The sequence below is a fragment of the Physella acuta genome, unplaced genomic scaffold, assembly GCF_028476545.2.
Source record: "Physella acuta isolate Inbredline_101_S28 unplaced genomic scaffold, ASM2847654v3 ptg001618l, whole genome shotgun sequence".
Taxonomy (NCBI): Eukaryota; Metazoa; Mollusca; class Gastropoda; family Physidae; genus Physella; species Physella acuta.
Window position 1 is genome coordinate 192,032 of NW_026733132.1, and position 19,136 is coordinate 211,167.

General features: G+C 31.9%; 2 protein-coding genes across 16 annotated transcripts in view; one reads left to right on the plus strand and one right to left on the minus strand.

Annotated features, from left to right (window-relative positions):
- The first annotated feature begins 985 nt into the window (after positions 1 to 985).
- On the plus strand, positions 986 to 8,476 carry LOC131929355 (cytochrome b5 domain-containing protein 1-like). Its single transcript, XM_059285486.1, has 4 exons — positions 986 to 1,237; positions 5,265 to 5,341; positions 7,199 to 7,417; positions 7,894 to 8,476. Exons 1-4 carry the CDS (start codon positions 1,108 to 1,110, stop codon positions 8,122 to 8,124), a joined length of 657 nt encoding a protein of 218 aa, XP_059141469.1. The 5' UTR covers positions 986 to 1,107; the 3' UTR covers positions 8,125 to 8,476.
- A 432-nt stretch (positions 8,477 to 8,908) lies between these two features.
- Positions 8,909 to 19,136, minus strand: part of LOC131929352 (dynamin-like 120 kDa protein, mitochondrial) — a 38,359-nt gene continuing 28,131 nt past the window's right edge. For 13 of the 15 annotated variants that reach the window (XM_059285469.1, XM_059285477.1, XM_059285474.1 and 10 more), the window contains 26 exons: positions 18,498 to 18,533; positions 18,150 to 18,302; positions 17,302 to 17,343; positions 16,862 to 16,969; positions 16,646 to 16,732; positions 16,390 to 16,466; positions 15,817 to 15,934; positions 15,647 to 15,721; positions 14,980 to 15,051; positions 14,793 to 14,892; positions 14,520 to 14,650; positions 14,318 to 14,390; positions 13,816 to 13,888; positions 13,620 to 13,735; positions 13,219 to 13,283; positions 12,997 to 13,073; positions 12,713 to 12,805; positions 12,124 to 12,196; positions 11,390 to 11,545; positions 11,189 to 11,297; positions 10,973 to 11,106; positions 10,734 to 10,820; positions 10,500 to 10,616; positions 10,286 to 10,379; positions 10,047 to 10,157; positions 8,909 to 9,756 (listed from right to left, as the gene is read on the minus strand). In XM_059285469.1, the coding sequence (XP_059141452.1) occupies positions 9,692 to 9,756; positions 10,047 to 10,157; positions 10,286 to 10,379; positions 10,500 to 10,616; positions 10,734 to 10,820; positions 10,973 to 11,106; positions 11,189 to 11,297; positions 11,390 to 11,545; positions 12,124 to 12,196; positions 12,713 to 12,805; positions 12,997 to 13,073; positions 13,219 to 13,283; positions 13,620 to 13,735; positions 13,816 to 13,888; positions 14,318 to 14,390; positions 14,520 to 14,650; positions 14,793 to 14,892; positions 14,980 to 15,051; positions 15,647 to 15,721; positions 15,817 to 15,934; positions 16,390 to 16,466; positions 16,646 to 16,732; positions 16,862 to 16,969; positions 17,302 to 17,343; positions 18,150 to 18,302; positions 18,498 to 18,533 (2,442 nt within the window). In that variant the 3' untranslated portion in view covers positions 8,909 to 9,691. The remainder of the gene's footprint in view (positions 9,757 to 10,046; positions 10,158 to 10,285; positions 10,380 to 10,499; positions 10,617 to 10,733; positions 10,821 to 10,972; positions 11,107 to 11,188; positions 11,298 to 11,389; positions 11,546 to 12,123; positions 12,197 to 12,712; positions 12,806 to 12,996; positions 13,074 to 13,218; positions 13,284 to 13,619; positions 13,736 to 13,815; positions 13,889 to 14,317; positions 14,391 to 14,519; positions 14,651 to 14,792; positions 14,893 to 14,979; positions 15,052 to 15,646; positions 15,722 to 15,816; positions 15,935 to 16,389; positions 16,467 to 16,645; positions 16,733 to 16,861; positions 16,970 to 17,301; positions 17,344 to 18,149; positions 18,303 to 18,497; positions 18,534 to 19,136) is intronic. The other 2 variants (XM_059285483.1, XM_059285484.1) reach the window with 1 other exon arrangement.

Consider the following 19,136-nt stretch of genomic DNA (forward strand, 5'->3'; position numbering starts at 1 on the left):
TAAACTTGCTTCCTCTGTCTATTTGCCTATCTATCTTTCTTTCGCCATGGATAGAAATTGCCTAGCGAAATTTCGATCACTTCTAACGACCGATTCGTTTCAAACTTAGAACGTGGGTTAATACATGATGACAATGCAATCTGACATCAAATCTGACTTAATTTATTTGAAAAACACTTTTTAATTTACAAACTTACATTTTCATGCAGAATTATTCACCTTGGTTACTGACATAACATAAAAAAAACATATAGGGCCTATACGTGTGAATAGTAAACCTGCATTTACACAACTCATAATTCACACAGGTAAAAGCTATTTACTCAAGTCCTACACTCTACTTGCACTGCTTAGGTAATCTCTGAATCACACGTGTAAATGTTATCATCTCTAGTTCTGATTCTACTAATCAAACACGGTTTAAATCCTTCTATGAATACTCATCAGTACCCATAACAATCTAGCTGGACACTCAAGCGGTAGGAAGATTTCCAGCCACTGGAATAAAACATTGGGCCACTGGTACCAGCATCGGGCCACACTGATAATGGCCACTGAAGAGCATATCTACACGGCAAGACGTTTGGCCACTGGTACAACATTGGCCACATGTATAAAAACATTGGTCACATATGTAAATATCTGGAACGAAGCACATATGTACAGGAACAAAACAACGCCTGGGCCAATAAGCCAGCCTTCGCACAGTACGCATTGTTTCTTCTCTATTCCATTTCCAGTGATGTTAGTAAAGCCGAATTTCAGATTTTCTTCTAAATATTTATGATTTTTTTTTATAGCTAGGGTTTAGTCTACCAGTTGGCGAACCCCCCCCCCCCCCCCCCCCCCCCTCCATAAAGCCCTTTGCGACCCACAGTTTGGGAACCCAATCTAATCTAGATCTAGATGGTTGCAGTCTGCTATCTCACTTGTGTCATTTTAGCATAGGTTCCCTCGCAAAGCGCATGCGCCGAACTTACAGCTCTAAGGTGATTTAATTACAACTACTTCCTGTTGACATTGGCAACAGCAGCTACACTAATACTAATTTAATATCATGGTTCTACAAGAAAAAGCATAAACAAGCAAGGAAGAATATTAAACGACATGGTTGCCATCACTCGTCCTAAGTATTTTACACCGAAAGAAGTTTCAGTACACAACACAACCGATGATTTGTGGGTGTCGTTTCTGGGTAATGTTTACAATTTGACACCGCTATGTGAGAAGTACAAAGGTAAATAGTAAATAAAATAAATATAAAAAGTTAATTCTAAATTCATTCATATCATATAATCAGTAATAAATCATTATAAATAATAGCCAAGGACTGTAGGCTGTAATGAAATGTAGTTAGTAATTTTAGGTTCAATTGTCAGTAAAGTGAGTGCTATTCAACTAAACACAGGTTCATTTTTATTTATTTTGGTCAATAGTCAATTATAACATTAAGAACAAACTAACCTATCACGCTTGCTAATATTAAAGAATTAAAGAAATTCAAGGACATTGTTATGAGTTGTTATGATATAATTCAATTGTTACCAATGATGTATTTTTATACGGCGATTACACTTACGACTTACGACATGTATATAACTATACATTTCTAGAACACAAAGCCCGCCAAAAGTTATTTTATCTAGAACAATTTTGTCCACAGAACATGTATACTTTAGCGTTTACACTTACAGAACATGTTATAGAACATTTTATTAGACAAGCATGACCTTTGACATGGAGCGTCTGCTCTATAGGCCTAGGCAATTAAAATAAAGAGTAATCAGAGTAAAAAAAACAACACGTAGATAGTAGGCATACAGCTTTATTTTTTTAAAAAGGAAAATGGTGTAGCCACTGTGCTTGTGATTCAACAATGAATTATTTAAACATTACAGAACATGCAAGATTTTATAAATTTTATTCGAGTGCCAGCAAATGGAGCTAGACAGTTTTTATAAATATATTGCTGTGTATAATAGCACGGGTCGTAGACATTACCCACATGTTATTACCCCTCCCTCCCATCCCGCAGTACAATCACCCCTTCCCACCCCAACCTCATGGTAGTCTTTTCCCCCAGCTTCTTTGCATGTCTATATCCTTCAGAAACAGCTTCGGATGAACAGGGCTGAATATTTGTTTGCTGAAAGGCTCGATTTCTTCGAAAACTTGCATCTGCCAAGTTCATTAAAAGTATTGAGATCGCGTTACAACTATACCGAGTCTATTATTAAGAAAAAAGTAGTTCTAGTTTTTAGAGTAGGGCCTATGTGACCCTCATCCCCCTCCCCCCTTCGTTTCTTTATGTTAATTATGTCCCATTCTAAACCTTAATAATTAGCCTATGACTTTTTTATCTGCCTGTTTTTATAGTCAGTTGATTATGTGTGATCTCACGAGCACGGTACATTCTGGTGGGCCTAAAGATTTATTCATGTCAGACGGAAACTGAAAAATATGTTGATACACTTAAAACAAAATATTGGTTAAGGAAAAATTGAAGATACATTTGGTAAAATTATATATTTTTTTTATTAATTATTATTTTCGTTATTAATACCTAAACTGGTTTTTCGACGCATGTGCACTCAACTGAAAATTCGGAACATGTACTATGTTTTCGCTCAGCAAGCGAAGACAAAAACTTGACCCAGAACATAAAAAGGGGCATGGTTTTGTGCCCTGCGACTCAGAAGATGTTCCATATACTCGTAACATGTTTAGTATACACTTTAGTAGGTCAAGTATAGTATACATGTTGTAAGTGTAAACTATTTTTTTGTGTGGCTGATATTCCTTCAGGGCACAGCATGATATTCATGAAAATTAAACAGCGGTCAAAATAAAAATTTAAACCGCCACCAAACAACATGTGGATGACCACATTCTCAAGCGTTGATGAAGACAAAGTGGCTATACCTATGATGGAATGACTGAAGTGTCAGAAAGTGCAAAATGACGCTGGCGGCTTATATTATAGAAAGTTCTACACACCAGAGTAGAGTGATGAAATATTTTATAAGGGTTTAGTCAGCACATCATCAAATGGCACATCTGTATTTTTAGATGTGTGTCTGGATTCTAAAACTGAGTTATTTAAATGTAAACAGCCTGTGCTATGACTATAATGGATCTAGGTGCTATGGCTTTAATGGATCTTATATATGGGGGCACAGGTCCTGCTCAGACTGCCCTGGGCATGCTGTATCAACACCTTGGGTGTACATAGTAATAGTGAGGTAGAACACAGCTTGGTGACTGCCCAGGTGTCAGGGGCATTGTGGGGTGCTCTTGGGAGCCACCAGCTACACTACCTCAGAGGCACCAACATCTTACCCTGGTTCGGTTTAGTCATCAAATGTAGTGATCCACTGTGTCCCTGGCATAGGGTACCTATTAAAAATGAATGTAGGCACCATAGTGCTCACAGTGGAACCTGGGATGCTCTAGGTCAGGGGTCTCCAAACTACGGCCCGCGGGCCGGATGCGGCCCGCAATGTCCTGTCATCCGGCCCGCGGAGATCTTTTTGTCCACAGAAAAACCGTTTGTTGGTGATGGCTGAGGAACTTTGCCCAGAAAATCGAAGACATGCCTAGAAGAAACTGGCCCCCGAAATGAAATTTGATAGTCAATGCGGCCCTCGGACTGAAAAGTTTGGAGACCCCTGCTCTAGGTCACCAAATTGTTGTGGCACCAGCAGATGTGTCTGGTTCAAATTAGTTATCAGTTACAATAGCCCCCATATATATATATCTATAATATAAGCGGGCTGAGTGTGTGTCAGTCCTTGGGCTGAGTGTGTGTCAGTCCTTCCTTCCTTCTGTCATCGCTATGGCTTTTGGAACCATAAAAGTAAACATCGCACCATACTGTGCTTTTCAGTGCACCGCTGTGTCTTATTATAATTAATAGAGTAGGGTTTGTTTATATAACGACATAGAGCTATTTTATAATTACCACTGTGTTTACTCTTTTGCATAACTTAAAGAAAATATTAAATACACGCACATTGCTAAAACATATAAAAAGGATCAATGTCAAATATCATTTTCGTTTATAATCCTAGAAAAAGTGGATACATTTTAATAACATAATAACAGTACGGTAGAAAAATCAAATTAATTTAACTCTTTTCTAATTTTGACAAAGGAGGTAATTTAAAAATACATTAAACTCACGCTAATAAAAAATGTGAATGCAAATATACGTTAGTCATAGAAGGAATTAGTGTTGCAATAATATAATTAGCAAAATGTGAATGCAAATTATTCGGATGTGTAAGAGGAAATTATTGTTAGAAAATTATAATTAGCATGGATTGATAAAAGGCAATCTTTTATTTATTTTATTCACTGAAGGTAGGCCATACTGTTTATTACTTATAATTTTTAATCAACTATTCAGCACTATTATAGACGCGTCATCACGTTCATTAGGTGCGCAATCGTTTTAGTCATGAAACTCTATTGTAAATTTTTAAAATTTAAAGTACTGGAAAAAAATGCGTGAATGGATAAAGTGAAATATTGTATATATTATAGATACTGCCTATTATTTATACTCTTTTCTAATTATTATTCTATCTTTCGGGTTTTATAGGAGAGGCGTAGCGAGGGGGGGGGCATATGTCCCCGGGTGCCGACCTTAGGGGGCGCCAAAGTGGGTTGGAAAAAAATGCGAGGGGGGGGTGGTGGAAATCGAAAGTTTTAGGGCGGGGGGGGGGGGGGAAGGGGTGCAAATCGAAAGTTTGAGGGGGGTGCAAATCACCGGAAAGGGCGCGATTTGGCGCTACGGGCTAGACTGAGCAATATGCCTTTATGATTGCATTTAAATTGTGTTTATGTTATGAGTGTTGTGTTTGTTTTTACGTTTTTTTTTTTGTTTTTTTTTTGCGTTCGTTTGCGTTGTGTTTAGTTTTGTTCTGTTCCCAAGTTGGTACATTTAAAAAAGATTTACCGTGGCGGAGCACGGGATGCAGCTAGTATATATATATATATATATATATACTTATATATGAAATTTCATCAACCTAGCTGTAACGGTACTCAAGTTATCGTGTTTGCACACAGACACACACAGACATACGGACAAGATTGCAAAATTATGTTTTTACGTATCAGTGAGGTGTAAAACGTCGAGATTTGTAAAAATCTCACTTTTTTTTTTTGCACGATTACAAGACTTTCTCTATACTTCGTATATACGAGAAAGTAAAAAGAAGAAACATTTGTTTAAAGTCTTTTGTGTTTTACATTTTCAGGAGATGTTTTGCTAAAACCTATTATACAGTCAGCTGGAAAAGACATTACTCACTGGTTTGATAGCAAAACAAAAGATGTATGTAGTATTATATGTACAAAATTTGCTTTTTTTATTATTAATAACCACAATGGCTTGTTTTTGGTTCATAACTTCTGTCTGGTTGAGTCGGTAAAGCTCATGGTTGCTAAACTGAAAAGTCTTGAGTTCAAACCCTCGTTAGCTGGGGACAGCCACTCTTCTAGAAGTGACAACTCCTCCAAAATAAAAAACTGCTGCCTTGTAGTTTTTTTTTTGGTTGGACAAAGGCTATGGAAGCAAATCCAAAAAGAAAAGCATACTGAAATCTGAGTCAATGACCTTAATGGCATATAACCAGTTGACACATATACTTAACTGTACTGGATCCCTTTCACCACTAAAATTAAGAATGAAGAAGAAGAAGACCCACATTGAAATCAGTGATTTGATTTTCAAAGACAATGAAATAATATTTTTTCTCTAATTAGATACTAAATTAATTATTATTTAAAAAAGGGGAGATAACGGGATTAAGTAGGATTAGCAAACAATCAATAGAGTGAGCTGCTGTTAATGTATGTTTTCATTTCAGAGAAATGTTTAAAGAAAAACTTGAAATATCATAAATTGTTTTAGGGAATTGCCGGGGTCAATATCCCACTCCCACTTTTTTGGGCTTGTAAAAATGTGCTTTTTAAATATAGATGTAAATATTCTGATGTAAAATTCAACATGTTGACGTCCACAATGACCCAACCCCCCCCCCCCCCCCCCCCCCCCATGTGGATACCATAAATGGATGACCCCTAAGCCTAAACCACAAACAAGCACAAAAATTTGATATTTTTTTTTATGTACACATTTTCAGATAAATTATAATTTTTGTGAAGAAAAATTTTGTTTTTTGCACGTTAATTAATACATTAAGTTGCAAAACGAACATGGCACCAAATCGTGAAGGATTAAGGTAGCTGGTGTATTCCCTCTGTAGTACAATAACAAAAACTGCCCTAACCATATTTATTTAAAGTTATATTCAAAGAACCTAAAATACATAAGCTAAACTAACACCATAAACAGAAATGAGTAAACAATGTAGTTTTAGTAGGCAGTTAAATTATTTTCTTCTTCTTCTTCGTTTTTAATTTTTAGTGTTGGAAGGGAGAGAGCCATATCTGCCAGAGGGTTTGAACTCGAGACTTTTAAATTTTTTTGAATGTATAGACTACGATACATGATTTTCAATTTAGAAACTTATCAAGTTTTAATTATTTAGTTTTTCTTTATCCAGATTTTAGTTTCAGAGGGATAAAAACTAAAATAGTAAATGCAAACTATCTTTAAAGACAGCTTTATGGTTACAGCATATACAAAATACAATGGCATCAAATGAGGTCGCCATTACAAATATTTGAAAAATGAAAACTAATTGAAATTTCACTGAAGTTGGCCAGAAAGTGCGTGCAAAAACTCCTGGTGTTATAATGCACTTGAGTGGCAAAAACGAACCTGATCCATTCAGATGTTTGAATTTTGATTTTTATGTATATAGATATACTGATCTAGATTGATTCATTCTGTGGATATATTTTTGTATCCTTAAGAGTTTAATTGAACCAATACTGTATTGATGACCCAAATTTTACTGCTAACCACACATTATTTATATAAAAAAATTAGCTGATCTGCAGTTTATTCCAGTACCTTTTTATTATTTGCTTCAACTAAACAACACTTAATATAGACACAATTTTTTAAATTAAAAAGCTGATAATCTTTTATTTTCTCAGTTCTTGTAATACATTAGCTTTTATGCCTTAACCTGATATTTTTAAACCATCTTTTTTTCATCAATCTAGTGATACCTCATTAAGTTGTAGACTTATTGTATGTTTATGCTGTTCTATTTTGCAGATCCGAACACACGTTGATCCACAAACAAACTGTATTATTCCCTACTGTCCGAATGGAAGGTTTGTACACATACCACCAACATGTCCAGACTCAAACTGGGCCAATGACTTTGGTCGTCCATGGTGGAAAGATGATGCTTACCTAGTTGGAATCCTGTCACAGAAAACACGTCTTATAAAAATTACCAACACATTAACTTCCAAGTCCCAAGTTATTGAGGTAGAAATCTTGATTAAACATTTTTCAGTTTTTGTCATGTTGCTCATAATTGTGCTGTAAGTGATCCCCATTTCCACTTGATATAATCAAAGCCCTGTTACTTTTTTAAGTGCTGCAGCATCATTAGTGGATAATCCCAGGTCTTTAGGGTCAGTCTAGAAATTTATATATTTTGAAACACTGAATCATTGGACAGTAAAACTAGTTGACCATTTATAAATTGAATGAAACATTATGGGAAGCATAGATAATAATTAATAAGTTGAACTAAACAGTGTGGATATCAAATGGAGAAACAAAATTGTTAAATTTTCTTCTGACCTGTATACAAAAACAATGAAAGCTGATGGAACATACTTTTAAAAATAGCCTAAACTGCAGGATTAGTAATGTGAAAGCTGTGTCTGGGCTAAATAGTACATTTAATTTTATTTTATTTTTGCAAAGTTTAAAAAGCATTTTAAAATTTCATTAAGGTGTGCTCTGAAGAAGTGATGACAGAAATTCAAGAGCGTTACATGAAGTTTAATGCACATGCTGGGAGTTACACTTGGAAATATGAAGGAAAAAATCTGGATATGAGCAAAACACTTACAGAGAATGGAATTGATGATGAAGATGAAGAATTTTATGAATTAAGTATGAACGATGATACATACCTTCAAGCCATTCAGTTATACTTCAATGATGATCTAACAGAAGCATAGTAGATCTATTTTTTGATGTAGGTTATGATGGGTGTACAGTTTAGAATTTTTAATGTACAGCTGATTAAGGTTATAAGCAAGTTATTTATAATGCTCACCAAGGGCTTATTTATTCTCTGCCAAAATGTGGAAAGTTATTAAATTGACATAAAACATTATTATAACAGCTAAAAACAAAAAAAATTAATGATACATATATAAATGAATATTGTTTATTGGATAATATAGTTTGAGTTTGCATTTTTTCTCAAAAAGTGCTTTTTAAAAAAAGTATTTAGTTTTTTAAGTAATAAAAAACTGTGTACATGTTTTAAGATAATTAAGCATTAAAACTTTGCCAAAATTTTAACTTGATTATGTGTAATTGAAATTTGTGATACAAATTAGTGTATTTTAAATTTGGGTTCTAAAAAAGGGCAATTGGATTTTTTTTTAATGGTTTATCATTGAATTAATTAGTTTCTTACTGACTTTGGTAAATTATACATGTGTGCTGTTTTAAAATACTATAAAAAAGGAAAATTTAAAATGACTTTAATTTTAACTAATATTAGATTCAGCTGGTAGTAGGGGTAAGTGACCACATGTATTTCTCAGGTCCACTCAGTGTTAATATTTGCTTCTGGTTTATATTTAAATTATGGACAGCATATGGACTTCACTCAAAGTTTTACCTTCCCAATTGAGCAATTCACTATTGACTAGATCAACTAATGCAAATGAAATTCCCAACAAACAGAATGTACATCTAAAATCACTATACAAGTAACACAAAATGCACAGCTCAGGGAAAATAATTTATTTTTTTGCCAAATCCAAAAGTGCATACAATTTTCTATCACACAAAACTGTTTTAAGTTTACTGTTAAAACATTTTTACTATAATTTACTAGTATTTGACATACATATAATAGTCACTCATTTTAAATCAAAATGCCAATTTTTGCAATTTGAAACTTATTGTATGAGCATGAAAAGGGCACACATTCTTGAAAGTTGCTCACGTTTTTGTTTCATAAGGTTTTAAAAAATTATTCCTAAAGAATTCACATGTATTTTTCCTCACATCTAACAACACCAAGAAATATTTTCCATTCATTTGATTTTAGTTTAAAAAATGAGGTTTAGACATACTTGTTTATGTTAGAGCAAGAACAATAAGTGGCTCTCAAAGTTATAATACACTTGGCAAACAAAATTTACATCCTCAGATTGACTGGGCTTTACAAAACCATTATAGAAGAATTATTGTATAGAAGAAATAATTAAAATGAAGAAGTTTTCCTATTGACTCAGACAATAAAATATTTTCATGCCTTAAATTTTAATGAATGACACTTTTAGAATATGTAAAATATCTCTAATACAAGATGACTCTTTAAAATGCACATAAAAAAAAAAAAGAAATGTATTTATGAAATTTTTAAAGACAAATTATATTCTTTAAAACTCAGAGAAAACATTTGTTGATATCAAACAGGAAAGAAACATAATAATACCATTTTAAGTTTCAGTTTGTTTCCTATTGTTTAATTTAAAAAACTAAATTTATTTACTAATTTTAAAACTATTTCTCTTTATTTAAGGATTGAATAAATTCTTCTAGTTTGTCTTGGATCTGTCTCACTTTTTCTGTAAAAGAGCATGTATTAGAGGTGAACAACTACTGCTATACTGCTAGAAGAAACTGTGAAACTATGAAATGGGGATGGAATTTCACTAACATGTCATGACTATTAAAAATAGTTTGAGTTTTGTTGTTGATCTGTGAAATATTCTACACACTAAGGTTAGGCAAAACAAAATGAGGCTCTGTATTGGACCAACAAAATGTCTTTATGTTGCCTGTGAGGCATTAATATAAACATTTCAATGTTGCTAAGAACATTACTTTTGATCTAAAAAAAATGTTTGGCACTTACTGAGTTCCTCTGCTAACAGTACTCTTCTTCCTGTGAGCAAGTGCTGCAAAAGGTCCTTATCATCTCCAATTTCATCTAGGACATCTTTGATAATTCTTTCCAGACGTCTAGCTGTAACAAATGGTGATTTCCCTTAATATTTTTAACTAAATTCATTACATGAAATAAAGAACTCTTAAGCTAATATGTAGGCCTGTAACATTAGAATCTGTTTCAATAAAACATAAAAAGTAACTAACCCTCATTATTAACAACTTGTTGACGTAAAGCATTGCTTGTCACTTGCAACATCCTCTGTAGTCTCCAGAACAAAACAACTGCATTGCAATTAAGCTGTTGCAAATGCAAAGAAAAACTAAATTACTGTGTCTTTCCTTTAAATCCTACAAATTCTATACAAAGATAGCAGCACAATATATAATAGTGTAAAAAGGGAGTTTTCTGATAACATACCTCTTGATCTTGAAAACCTTTCTGATAATGAAAAAAGCACTTCTTACAGTCAACAGCTTGCTGAACAGCTCTCTTATAGAAATGTTTGCGATAAACATAATACCACGTTTCTCTAATCTGCGTTGGTGAAAAATACAGTAAAAGTTGAAGTAAAAATAAGTTCTTTTATATTTGATTTGAATGCTAAAAATCAATCAGCACCAAAATAATTTAAAGTTTCATAAAATTTCCTACCATTTCACCATCAACCTCGCAGTTTTGGTTAAATAAATTTCTTCTCACTGTCGTCAATTCATCAGCTGCTAAGTGTGCTTTGTGTTCCTTAATTGATACAAAAAATACATCTTTCTAAGCTAAATTTTAATATAGTATAAAAAACATTATTTACACTCAATGATTGAGATAGAAAACAGCAATGCCACTGATTAAGCTAATGAATTTATCATTATAAAATATAAAACCTAAAGTCTTACAGGTTCTACAGCCAACATTTTCTCTAATTCTCCTTTGACTGCCAGAAACTTAATGTGATCTTCAGTTCGCCTAGACCATTTGACCCACTGTTTTAATAGCCCTGGACCAGTCATATACTCTAGCTCCTTTTCAGCTGAAATATTTGAGTTGAGTGATATTAGTATAAAACAAAATTAAAATATGAAATAAAAAGTAATATGAAAAGTGGGACCTACTAATATTGAGCTTTTCTCTCATTGTTTCTTCCATAAACTTGGCAGCTTTATCCCACTGCTCCTTGTCATGAACTGATCGATCTTCCAGAGTATTTAACTGGATGACACGCTGAAAAATACAAATGTGTAATAAGCAAGTTTTCAACAACCTTCAAAATAGTTTTTGATGACCTGAATTAAACCTATACTAGTAAAACTGACCAGACTATCTTCAGCTTTGCCTTCCCAGTTGTGCTTAGTTTTAGTCATCTGAACAACAGCAGCTTTAAGAGGGTCAAACACTTCATCATAATCTTTATTCTTTTTACTCTGCTCTAACAGGTTGGTAAACTGCTCATGTAGAGTGTCCCAACCAATCTATCAAGTTACATATATGAAAATAAATTAGATGAAAAACTAAATGCTAAAACTGAGGACTTCAAACAACTTTGAATGAAGTTAAAATATATTAGCACTGCATAAAATGTCATACTTTAGGTTTTAATGAATTGAATGTCATTATGACATTTTATCAAATTGGGAGGGAACAAATATTTAACAAGAGAAATATAAGATTGACTACTATACTAAACAACAATAAGTCACAATGCAAAATTATCCAGACCTGATACATTTCCTCTTAATATTTAACACTTTTGTAACAGTTTCAAGAAAAATGCATAAACAAAAACTGCACGATCAGAAAAATATGCGAATATTAACTAATTAATACTAAGACGCTTTAACTCTGTCATCATTCATGGAAAATGTATTTTTTATTATGCTACAATGTGGTCATTCTTTACTAATGTCCATGAATACTTCATTAGAAAATAAAAATTCCTTGCGCACAGTTTAATGCACAGTTTTCTGGTTACCTTTGGAAACTTACTTAGACAGTATTGTAAGTTGTTTGATCAAATGATTGCCACTAAGTTTTCATTAACAATACAAACCTCAACACATTTTTTAGGCAACTGTACATCTGCCCACTGCCTTAACTTTATGTCCACAGCAGTATTAAATGTTCTGATAAAGAAAGTTAATTATTTTTTAGTTTAACATTTCTTGCACCATTGTATTTAAATCAGAGTAAAAACTTGAATAGATAAATACTTTTAAGTAACACAATTATCACTGCTTATATCAATAGTATCATTTCTTTTATTTTATTATGGATCAGAGCAAAATGAAGTGAATTATGGTGGGTGTCAATGTTTTTAGAAATGTTGCTCTAAGTTTATGTAGCTGGCCAATTAAAAATTGTATAATGTCAACAAAACAAAAGATGAGTAAATAACAGCTGACCAGAGCATACATACATGAAAATTGTCTAGATAATTGGTAGTTATACGAGTAATGACATAGGGATTATCTTCTTATATCTAAACAAAACTAAAGGTGGGTAACAAAACCAATTATAAGTTGAAATACTTTTTAGTGTCAGTTTCAAACAGTGCTATATTAATGATCAAATATTAATATTTTTTTAGTCAATGCAATAAAAGCTAAATAGATATTATGACAAACAAAAATGTACAAAACCCTGTGTCCTTAGATTGTGCAGCAGGAAGAAAAACATTTTCGATGATAAATGATCCTGCTTTATCCCATAATTTCTTATAAAAAGCTTCTTCCCTAAAAAGCACAAAACAAATCGGATTACTTCATTCTAAATTTTGAATAACAGAAATGAATCTTATAGGTGGTTGTTACACAAGTTGATGTAATTAAATTTAAATTATAACAGTATGACTCAATATAATATATATTTTAAGCATTTGATCAAGTTAACAGTAAATTTTTAAAAAGATGAACAAAAAGCTTGCCATTCTTTTGGAGTGACTTGACTTAGATTTATTATTTCATCTAAAATTTCCCCTTTACACTTCTCAAAAAGTTCATCCTGAAAAAGTATTTTTTAAAAAGACTTTAAAAACCTGTAAATCGCAGGTAATTTTCGAATTAATAATTGAATGAAAGAAACAATTAAAATATATCAACCTCCATAAAAAATACTAATGAGAAAAAGGCATTTAATTTTTACTTACTCTATCAAGTTCTCTGATTCTAGGATATGTGTTTTTCCACTCTGTTTCTAAATTAAATCTGGTGGCTTGAATAAACCATTGAAAGTTAAAACTGATTTCAAAGATAAGAGATTACTGTTTTCATCATTATACAAAATTTATGGGATGAAGTGAAAAATGTTGAATTGCTGTTTAACTGAGCCAGAAGGGAAAAGAAATGGCAAAAGTTTGGGTGATATTGAGTGATGGGTTTAGGATTAGGAGTAGTGTGATACCTAGAGTAAGGTTAAGATAATATGAAATGTCCATTTTTGTCTCCATAAGTAGGTAAAAGAGCAATGCAACATTAGACTACAATGCAGATTATGAACTTTTAAAAAGGCTGCACATTTTACACAATTAATTATTTAATGAGCTCTAACCTTTAAAAGCATCAGCTTGTTGTTCCACTGTTTCTTTAACCATTTTCCAAAATGTTTCGGCAACAGCCATGCTCAAATTTTGAGTGGTCATTTGAGTTGGTTTTAGAACTCCATCTCTGTTCCGAACATTAAAATTTTACTTGGCAGTAATATCAATTTTTAACACAAATGACATTTAATTAACCAATTAACTTACTTAAAAAGTTTAGAGTTCCTGAAAAACTGTTCTTCATACTGTTTGATGGCACCAATGCTATCATTGTTGTTTCCTGAAATTCCAGAGACAAATGGACAATAAGTGTTGATTGAAATTAGAGTTAAAAGCAATAGAAACAATAGTACAACCCAAAGTACCCAAGATTTGAACTAGCCAACAAATACGCTAGAAATATTATTAGGAAATAATGCTAAGACTAATGTACAACTAGCCAATCTAGATTCCTTACAAATAAGGAAGAATAACTTATTAATGCTTGTGGTGTTTTATGTTTTATGGTCTATCCACACCAATCCAACAATAAATTGTCTTGATATTTTGTAATGACATACTAACACTTTGAAGGCAGTTTCACTGATTTAATTATTCTGTACGCTTGCTGTTCGAATTAAAGTCTTGTAGGGCTAGCCCAATATTGATTTAAAATTCAACTGCTTATATAACTTTGAAACAGTAATTTGAAAAAATTATACGACAGTACCTTTTCCTGTAACAACAGCAAAGTATCCAAGAGCTTTCATTGGAAATAAACGACCATCAAGAATGCTTTTTATCTTCATTTCAGGAATAAACAAGGTAATACATCAGTATTAAACTTTAAAAATTAAGCTAATTAAAATTATTCATAAAGGAATACCACAATAATGTTTGAATGTAATTTAAAAATTAAATTAAGAACCCACCCTTTCTGGATCATAAAGAGAAGTTTCAGCTAGATCAACTTTGGTTAACACAAATATTGTACGCTTGCCAGTTGGGTCCATAGAGCTAACTAAGTCTGTCACATTACTGCGTTCTGCATCCAATGAACCATCTTCAATGTATACAAAATGTTTGAGATTTTATTACAACTTTTCCTCTTTTCTCTTTTAATATATAAAACTGACAATTAAATAACTGCTATTGATGTAAGTAATCAGTGATTTATTTTTCACTATCAAGATTTTGAAACAAACCTTGTATGCACAGAATGATAGAGTTAGGGTTTTCCATGTATTGCCTGCACATAACCTTTATAGAATCTCTTGTATCAGGAGACATCTCAGTGGTTACAGTCTGTGAATAAATAAAGTCATATATGAGACTGCTGTTGACTAGTTTACTTTTAATTGAGGATAAACAAATATGGCTAGAGAAACTTACTGAGATAATGCCAGGTAAATCAACTAACACCATTCTTTGCAGCCCAGGACCTTTGACAGTCATTGAAATACACTGTGGGACATACAATTTGAGTCTATATTATTTATAACACACAACTTCAGGGGGGGGGACCAAAAAATAAAATTGACTTTTGTGGACGGTGGACTGGGGGGGGGGGGGGGGGAGAAAGGAGGGGTTTCAATGTGGACATCCACATGAGGAATTAAACCACACGATTCATACATTTGATAATTTTAAAAGTAAATTTTAAAAATGGATATAAAATGTAGTTGATACATTAAATCGGCAGTTTTCGTGGTAAATGTATCACCTAACAACAAAAGCGATTTTTTTTACAAGCGGGAGGGTATGAGGCAGTGACGGCAGCAATTTTCAAAAACAATACATTTTAAACATTTCAATCAATTGTAACTAAATTATAGTAGGCCTACATTATTATTTTGTGACAAAGCCTAAGATGGTGAAGATCTAGTCCTTTTTTTCAAGTAAAAAAACTCAAAATAACCACGTTACAATTATATACTTAAAGGACAGCGTGTGTAAATGTGCTCGTCAGGTTGTAGGGCTAACGATCAGTTTTTTTTTAATCTGTATATTCATTTCATTGAAATGACTATGATCACTCATTATTTAAAAATTGGCCTACCTTACTGCTAACTGTTTGTCCTGACTGAACACTAGCTTTCATTCTTAACTCCACCTCTTTTCTCAAAGCAGATAACTGAGATGGTAAAGGTTAAAGGATTTGTAATGAAAATCAGCCAAACCAGATAGTTATTTAAAAAATTAGTTTGTAATATGCCTATTTATACCCACATCTGACTCTTTGGTAAGGTCAAATTCCCTAGCGCTGTCTCTAAATTGGGCAACATGATAGGGTCCTTCAGATAGCGTCACTTTAACTGGAGATCGTGTCATCATTTGTCCAGAGCCCCTGAGAGTTTTAAGTATTCAAAACATGAACAACTTCATACAATTACCAATATAAAATAAAGGCAGATTTCTTTTAAATATAGAAACCTAAATAATAAAAATCTTAATAAATAATGATATCAAATAAGAACATTTGATAAAAATTTAGTAAAAGAAGAGTAATTACAGAAGAAATATATTTTTTTCAGATTAGTCTAAATTTCTGATTACAGTGATATAGTTCAAAATAAAACAAACAACCCATCAAGAATGGTGTTTAATTAATGATGTAGACAGCAATGAGTGAAAATCTAGTAGACTTTGAATCTTTCTATGAAGCAAGGTTCAACAGCTTGTCTACTTCTAACCTAATGTAAATTCTAGTTGGTTACATTTCTAGCTCTCCTACAACATTTGTTACCATCTCTAATGACTGTTCTCTATAGTTTCTTAATTTAGACATTTTTAAAACATTACCGTGGGAAAATTCTGGCTTGGGCAATCATTTCCAAAACACTAGTTTTTCCGGAGCTTTGATCGCCAACTACAACAACCTATATTGTCAATTAGAAATGAATGAGAATAAAGGCCTTAAATACTACAAGAATATTGAATTAATAAGTCTTAGTAAACACAAACTCTATCCCTAAATTTGTTTGGTTATAAAACAGAACATTTGTTTATGATATGGGGACAAAATAGAACAGAAAACTACTAATAAAATAGTGCATACCCTCGGCAAATTATCCTGTGTGTTGTAGCTAGAATCAAACTGGTTTAACTCATCCAAAACCTCTGAATACATATCTATTAAAGATTTCTGTTGGCATATTAAAAATATAATTAGTAACTTCTAAATTAATCAGCAGCTGAAAAATATAGTTTTTTTTTCACTTAAAAAATGAAAATGATTTTTTATATAATTTTTACAAAAGCAAATAGTATATACCTTCATTGCTCTTGGTTTTGCACCTGACTTTTGCTCTTTTAAAAGTAGTTGTTTTCTCAATTCTCTGTTATCTTTCTCCAGCCGTTCTATTTCTTTTTGATACCTAAGCTGAATAAACAAATTAAAAAAATGTCACCAAAAAATGTGGAAAATAATTTTAAAAAAAAGAGGCAATCATGACAGCACACTGACTTACCATGATACCACTATATCCTTTCTATAATTTTATTTAGTTCTTCAAATTAAAAAAAAATATGATTGTAATCTTGCTTAAAACAATGTTGCACTCAGAATGTGTTCATTATATTTGTTTTTTCCCTAATGATAATTTATTTGTTACAACCTAAGTGCAGTTGTATTATACACAAAACTAAGAGAAACTATACAACCAAGACCTAAAATTTTTCATAAAAATAAAGTTCAAGTGTTATAAAATCTACCTGAATGTCCATGACTTCCTCCTGTATTTTTTGTCTTGTCACCTGAAACATAAACAGTAAAACAAAATGTGTTTTGTTAGTTCATGTTTACAAGAATATCATTTACAAATGTAATAACCCAAAATCATTACACTGTATAACCATTAAAGATTTGCAGATGCTATGAGGAAAAATTGGATGGAGTAGCATTGACTGAGTCAAATTTATTAAAGAATAGATTCATTGATTATAAGATACCAATGCTATTTGTAATAAATGTAACAAAAATAGATAACTGCAAAAAAAAATTATTTTAAATTGGAACATCAAAAAATGAAAAAAAAAAACAGTAACAAATAATTACATACTTAAACCTAGTTGTATTAGCTAGTTTTGTAAGCATGTTGATAACATTATGAAGTTTTTAAACATCGATATCACCTACACATGTAGTATTTTCTTGCTGAGTTAAAACACACATAAGTTTAAAATTTGGATTGTTGCATAAGAATGTTTTATTTCAGCTGTGTTGGTAGACATGATGCTTTTTAAACAAAAATAATTTGCATGTTGAGAAAATGTAATGCTTAGCAATTAATCTATAATTACCAGTAAGTTAGAGTACACTATGATTAAGTTCAAAATATATAGCCTACTTGATATTTATCAGATAAAAGGTATATTTAAAATATACATTTTAAATATACCTTTTATCTATAAATATAGATAAAAGGTATAATTAAATGTATAAAATATAAATACAGAAACTTTTTTGAAAATTTTCAAGTTTTAACTATAAAAAGAAGTGGTAAAACAACTTCAAAAATGTTAAAAGGCACACATTTAAACTCGTGTTAACTGTGAGTTACCCTTGGATCTTCTTCATAGCAATAATTTTCCTCACACTCCTCATTGTATGGATCCATATTGTCAAATGAAGGGCTGGGTGTTTTCTTTAACTTGCCCAGTTTATTTGTTTCCATATTTTTTTCAGAATATTTAGGAAAATCCCCATACACATCCTATTATTCAACATATTCAAACAAATGAAAAGTTTCTCAAAACAAGTGCCAGTCAATTTAGTACCAACAACTCTTTCTTTGTAATACTATAATAATAATAATCTTGTTTTTAATAAATATAGTTCACTAAAAGTTTAAGACATCATTTTTCTTGCAATTTATTGTTATATTAACTACAAACAAATAACTTAATACCTTAAGTGGTTCTGTATAAATAGATTCAATATTATCCTGTAGATCAATTGTTAAATGAATCATGCCAATTTAAAGATTTTAAAAATTAATTGTAAACACACAAAAAGTATGGAAATAAATATTTCATTTAAAAAAAATTAACTGGCTACAGGCAATATATAATATACTTTCAGCTTGTTAAAATGGAAACTAAGTAAGATTGCACAGTGCAAAACAAAAATGATAACAAGAAAGTCAATTATCTAAGCTAATAAGCCATTTTAAGGCTTGATATAAATAAGCCATATGCATTTTTTTCTAAGCAATACCAAACACTTAGATAACAGTGTTGGGGTATATACCAGGGGTCGGCAACCTGCGGCTCGCAAGCCGCATGTGCCTCTTTTGATGTCAAGATGCAGCTCTTCAGCTCCATGCCCACATATTAATAATTATTTTATTTTTATAACTCATAAAAATATTAGCCTTCAACACTCGATAAAGAACGATATGATAATAAATATAAACAATAAACAATAAACACTCACTATTCTATTAGAATATTTAATTACTCCCTATTTCTATGTACTTCCTATTAAATTGTCCATCCCGAATTGAAACATTCAATTCATGGTGGTTATTACGTAGAAATTAAATGAG

Bases quoted from the DNA above. Each gene is read 5' to 3' on its own strand.
- LOC131929355 (XM_059285486.1), top strand. From the start codon at position 1,108: ATGGTTGCCATCACTCGTCCTAAGTATTTTACACCGAAAGAAGTTTCA. The intron at 1,238-5,264 runs GTAAATAGTAAA...TTACATTTTCAG, and splicing joins GCTATGTGAGAAGTACAAAG to GAGATGTTTTGCTAAAACCT. The intron at 7,418-7,893 runs GTAGAAATCTTG...AATTTCATTAAG, and splicing joins CCAAGTCCCAAGTTATTGAG to GTGTGCTCTGAAGAAGTGAT.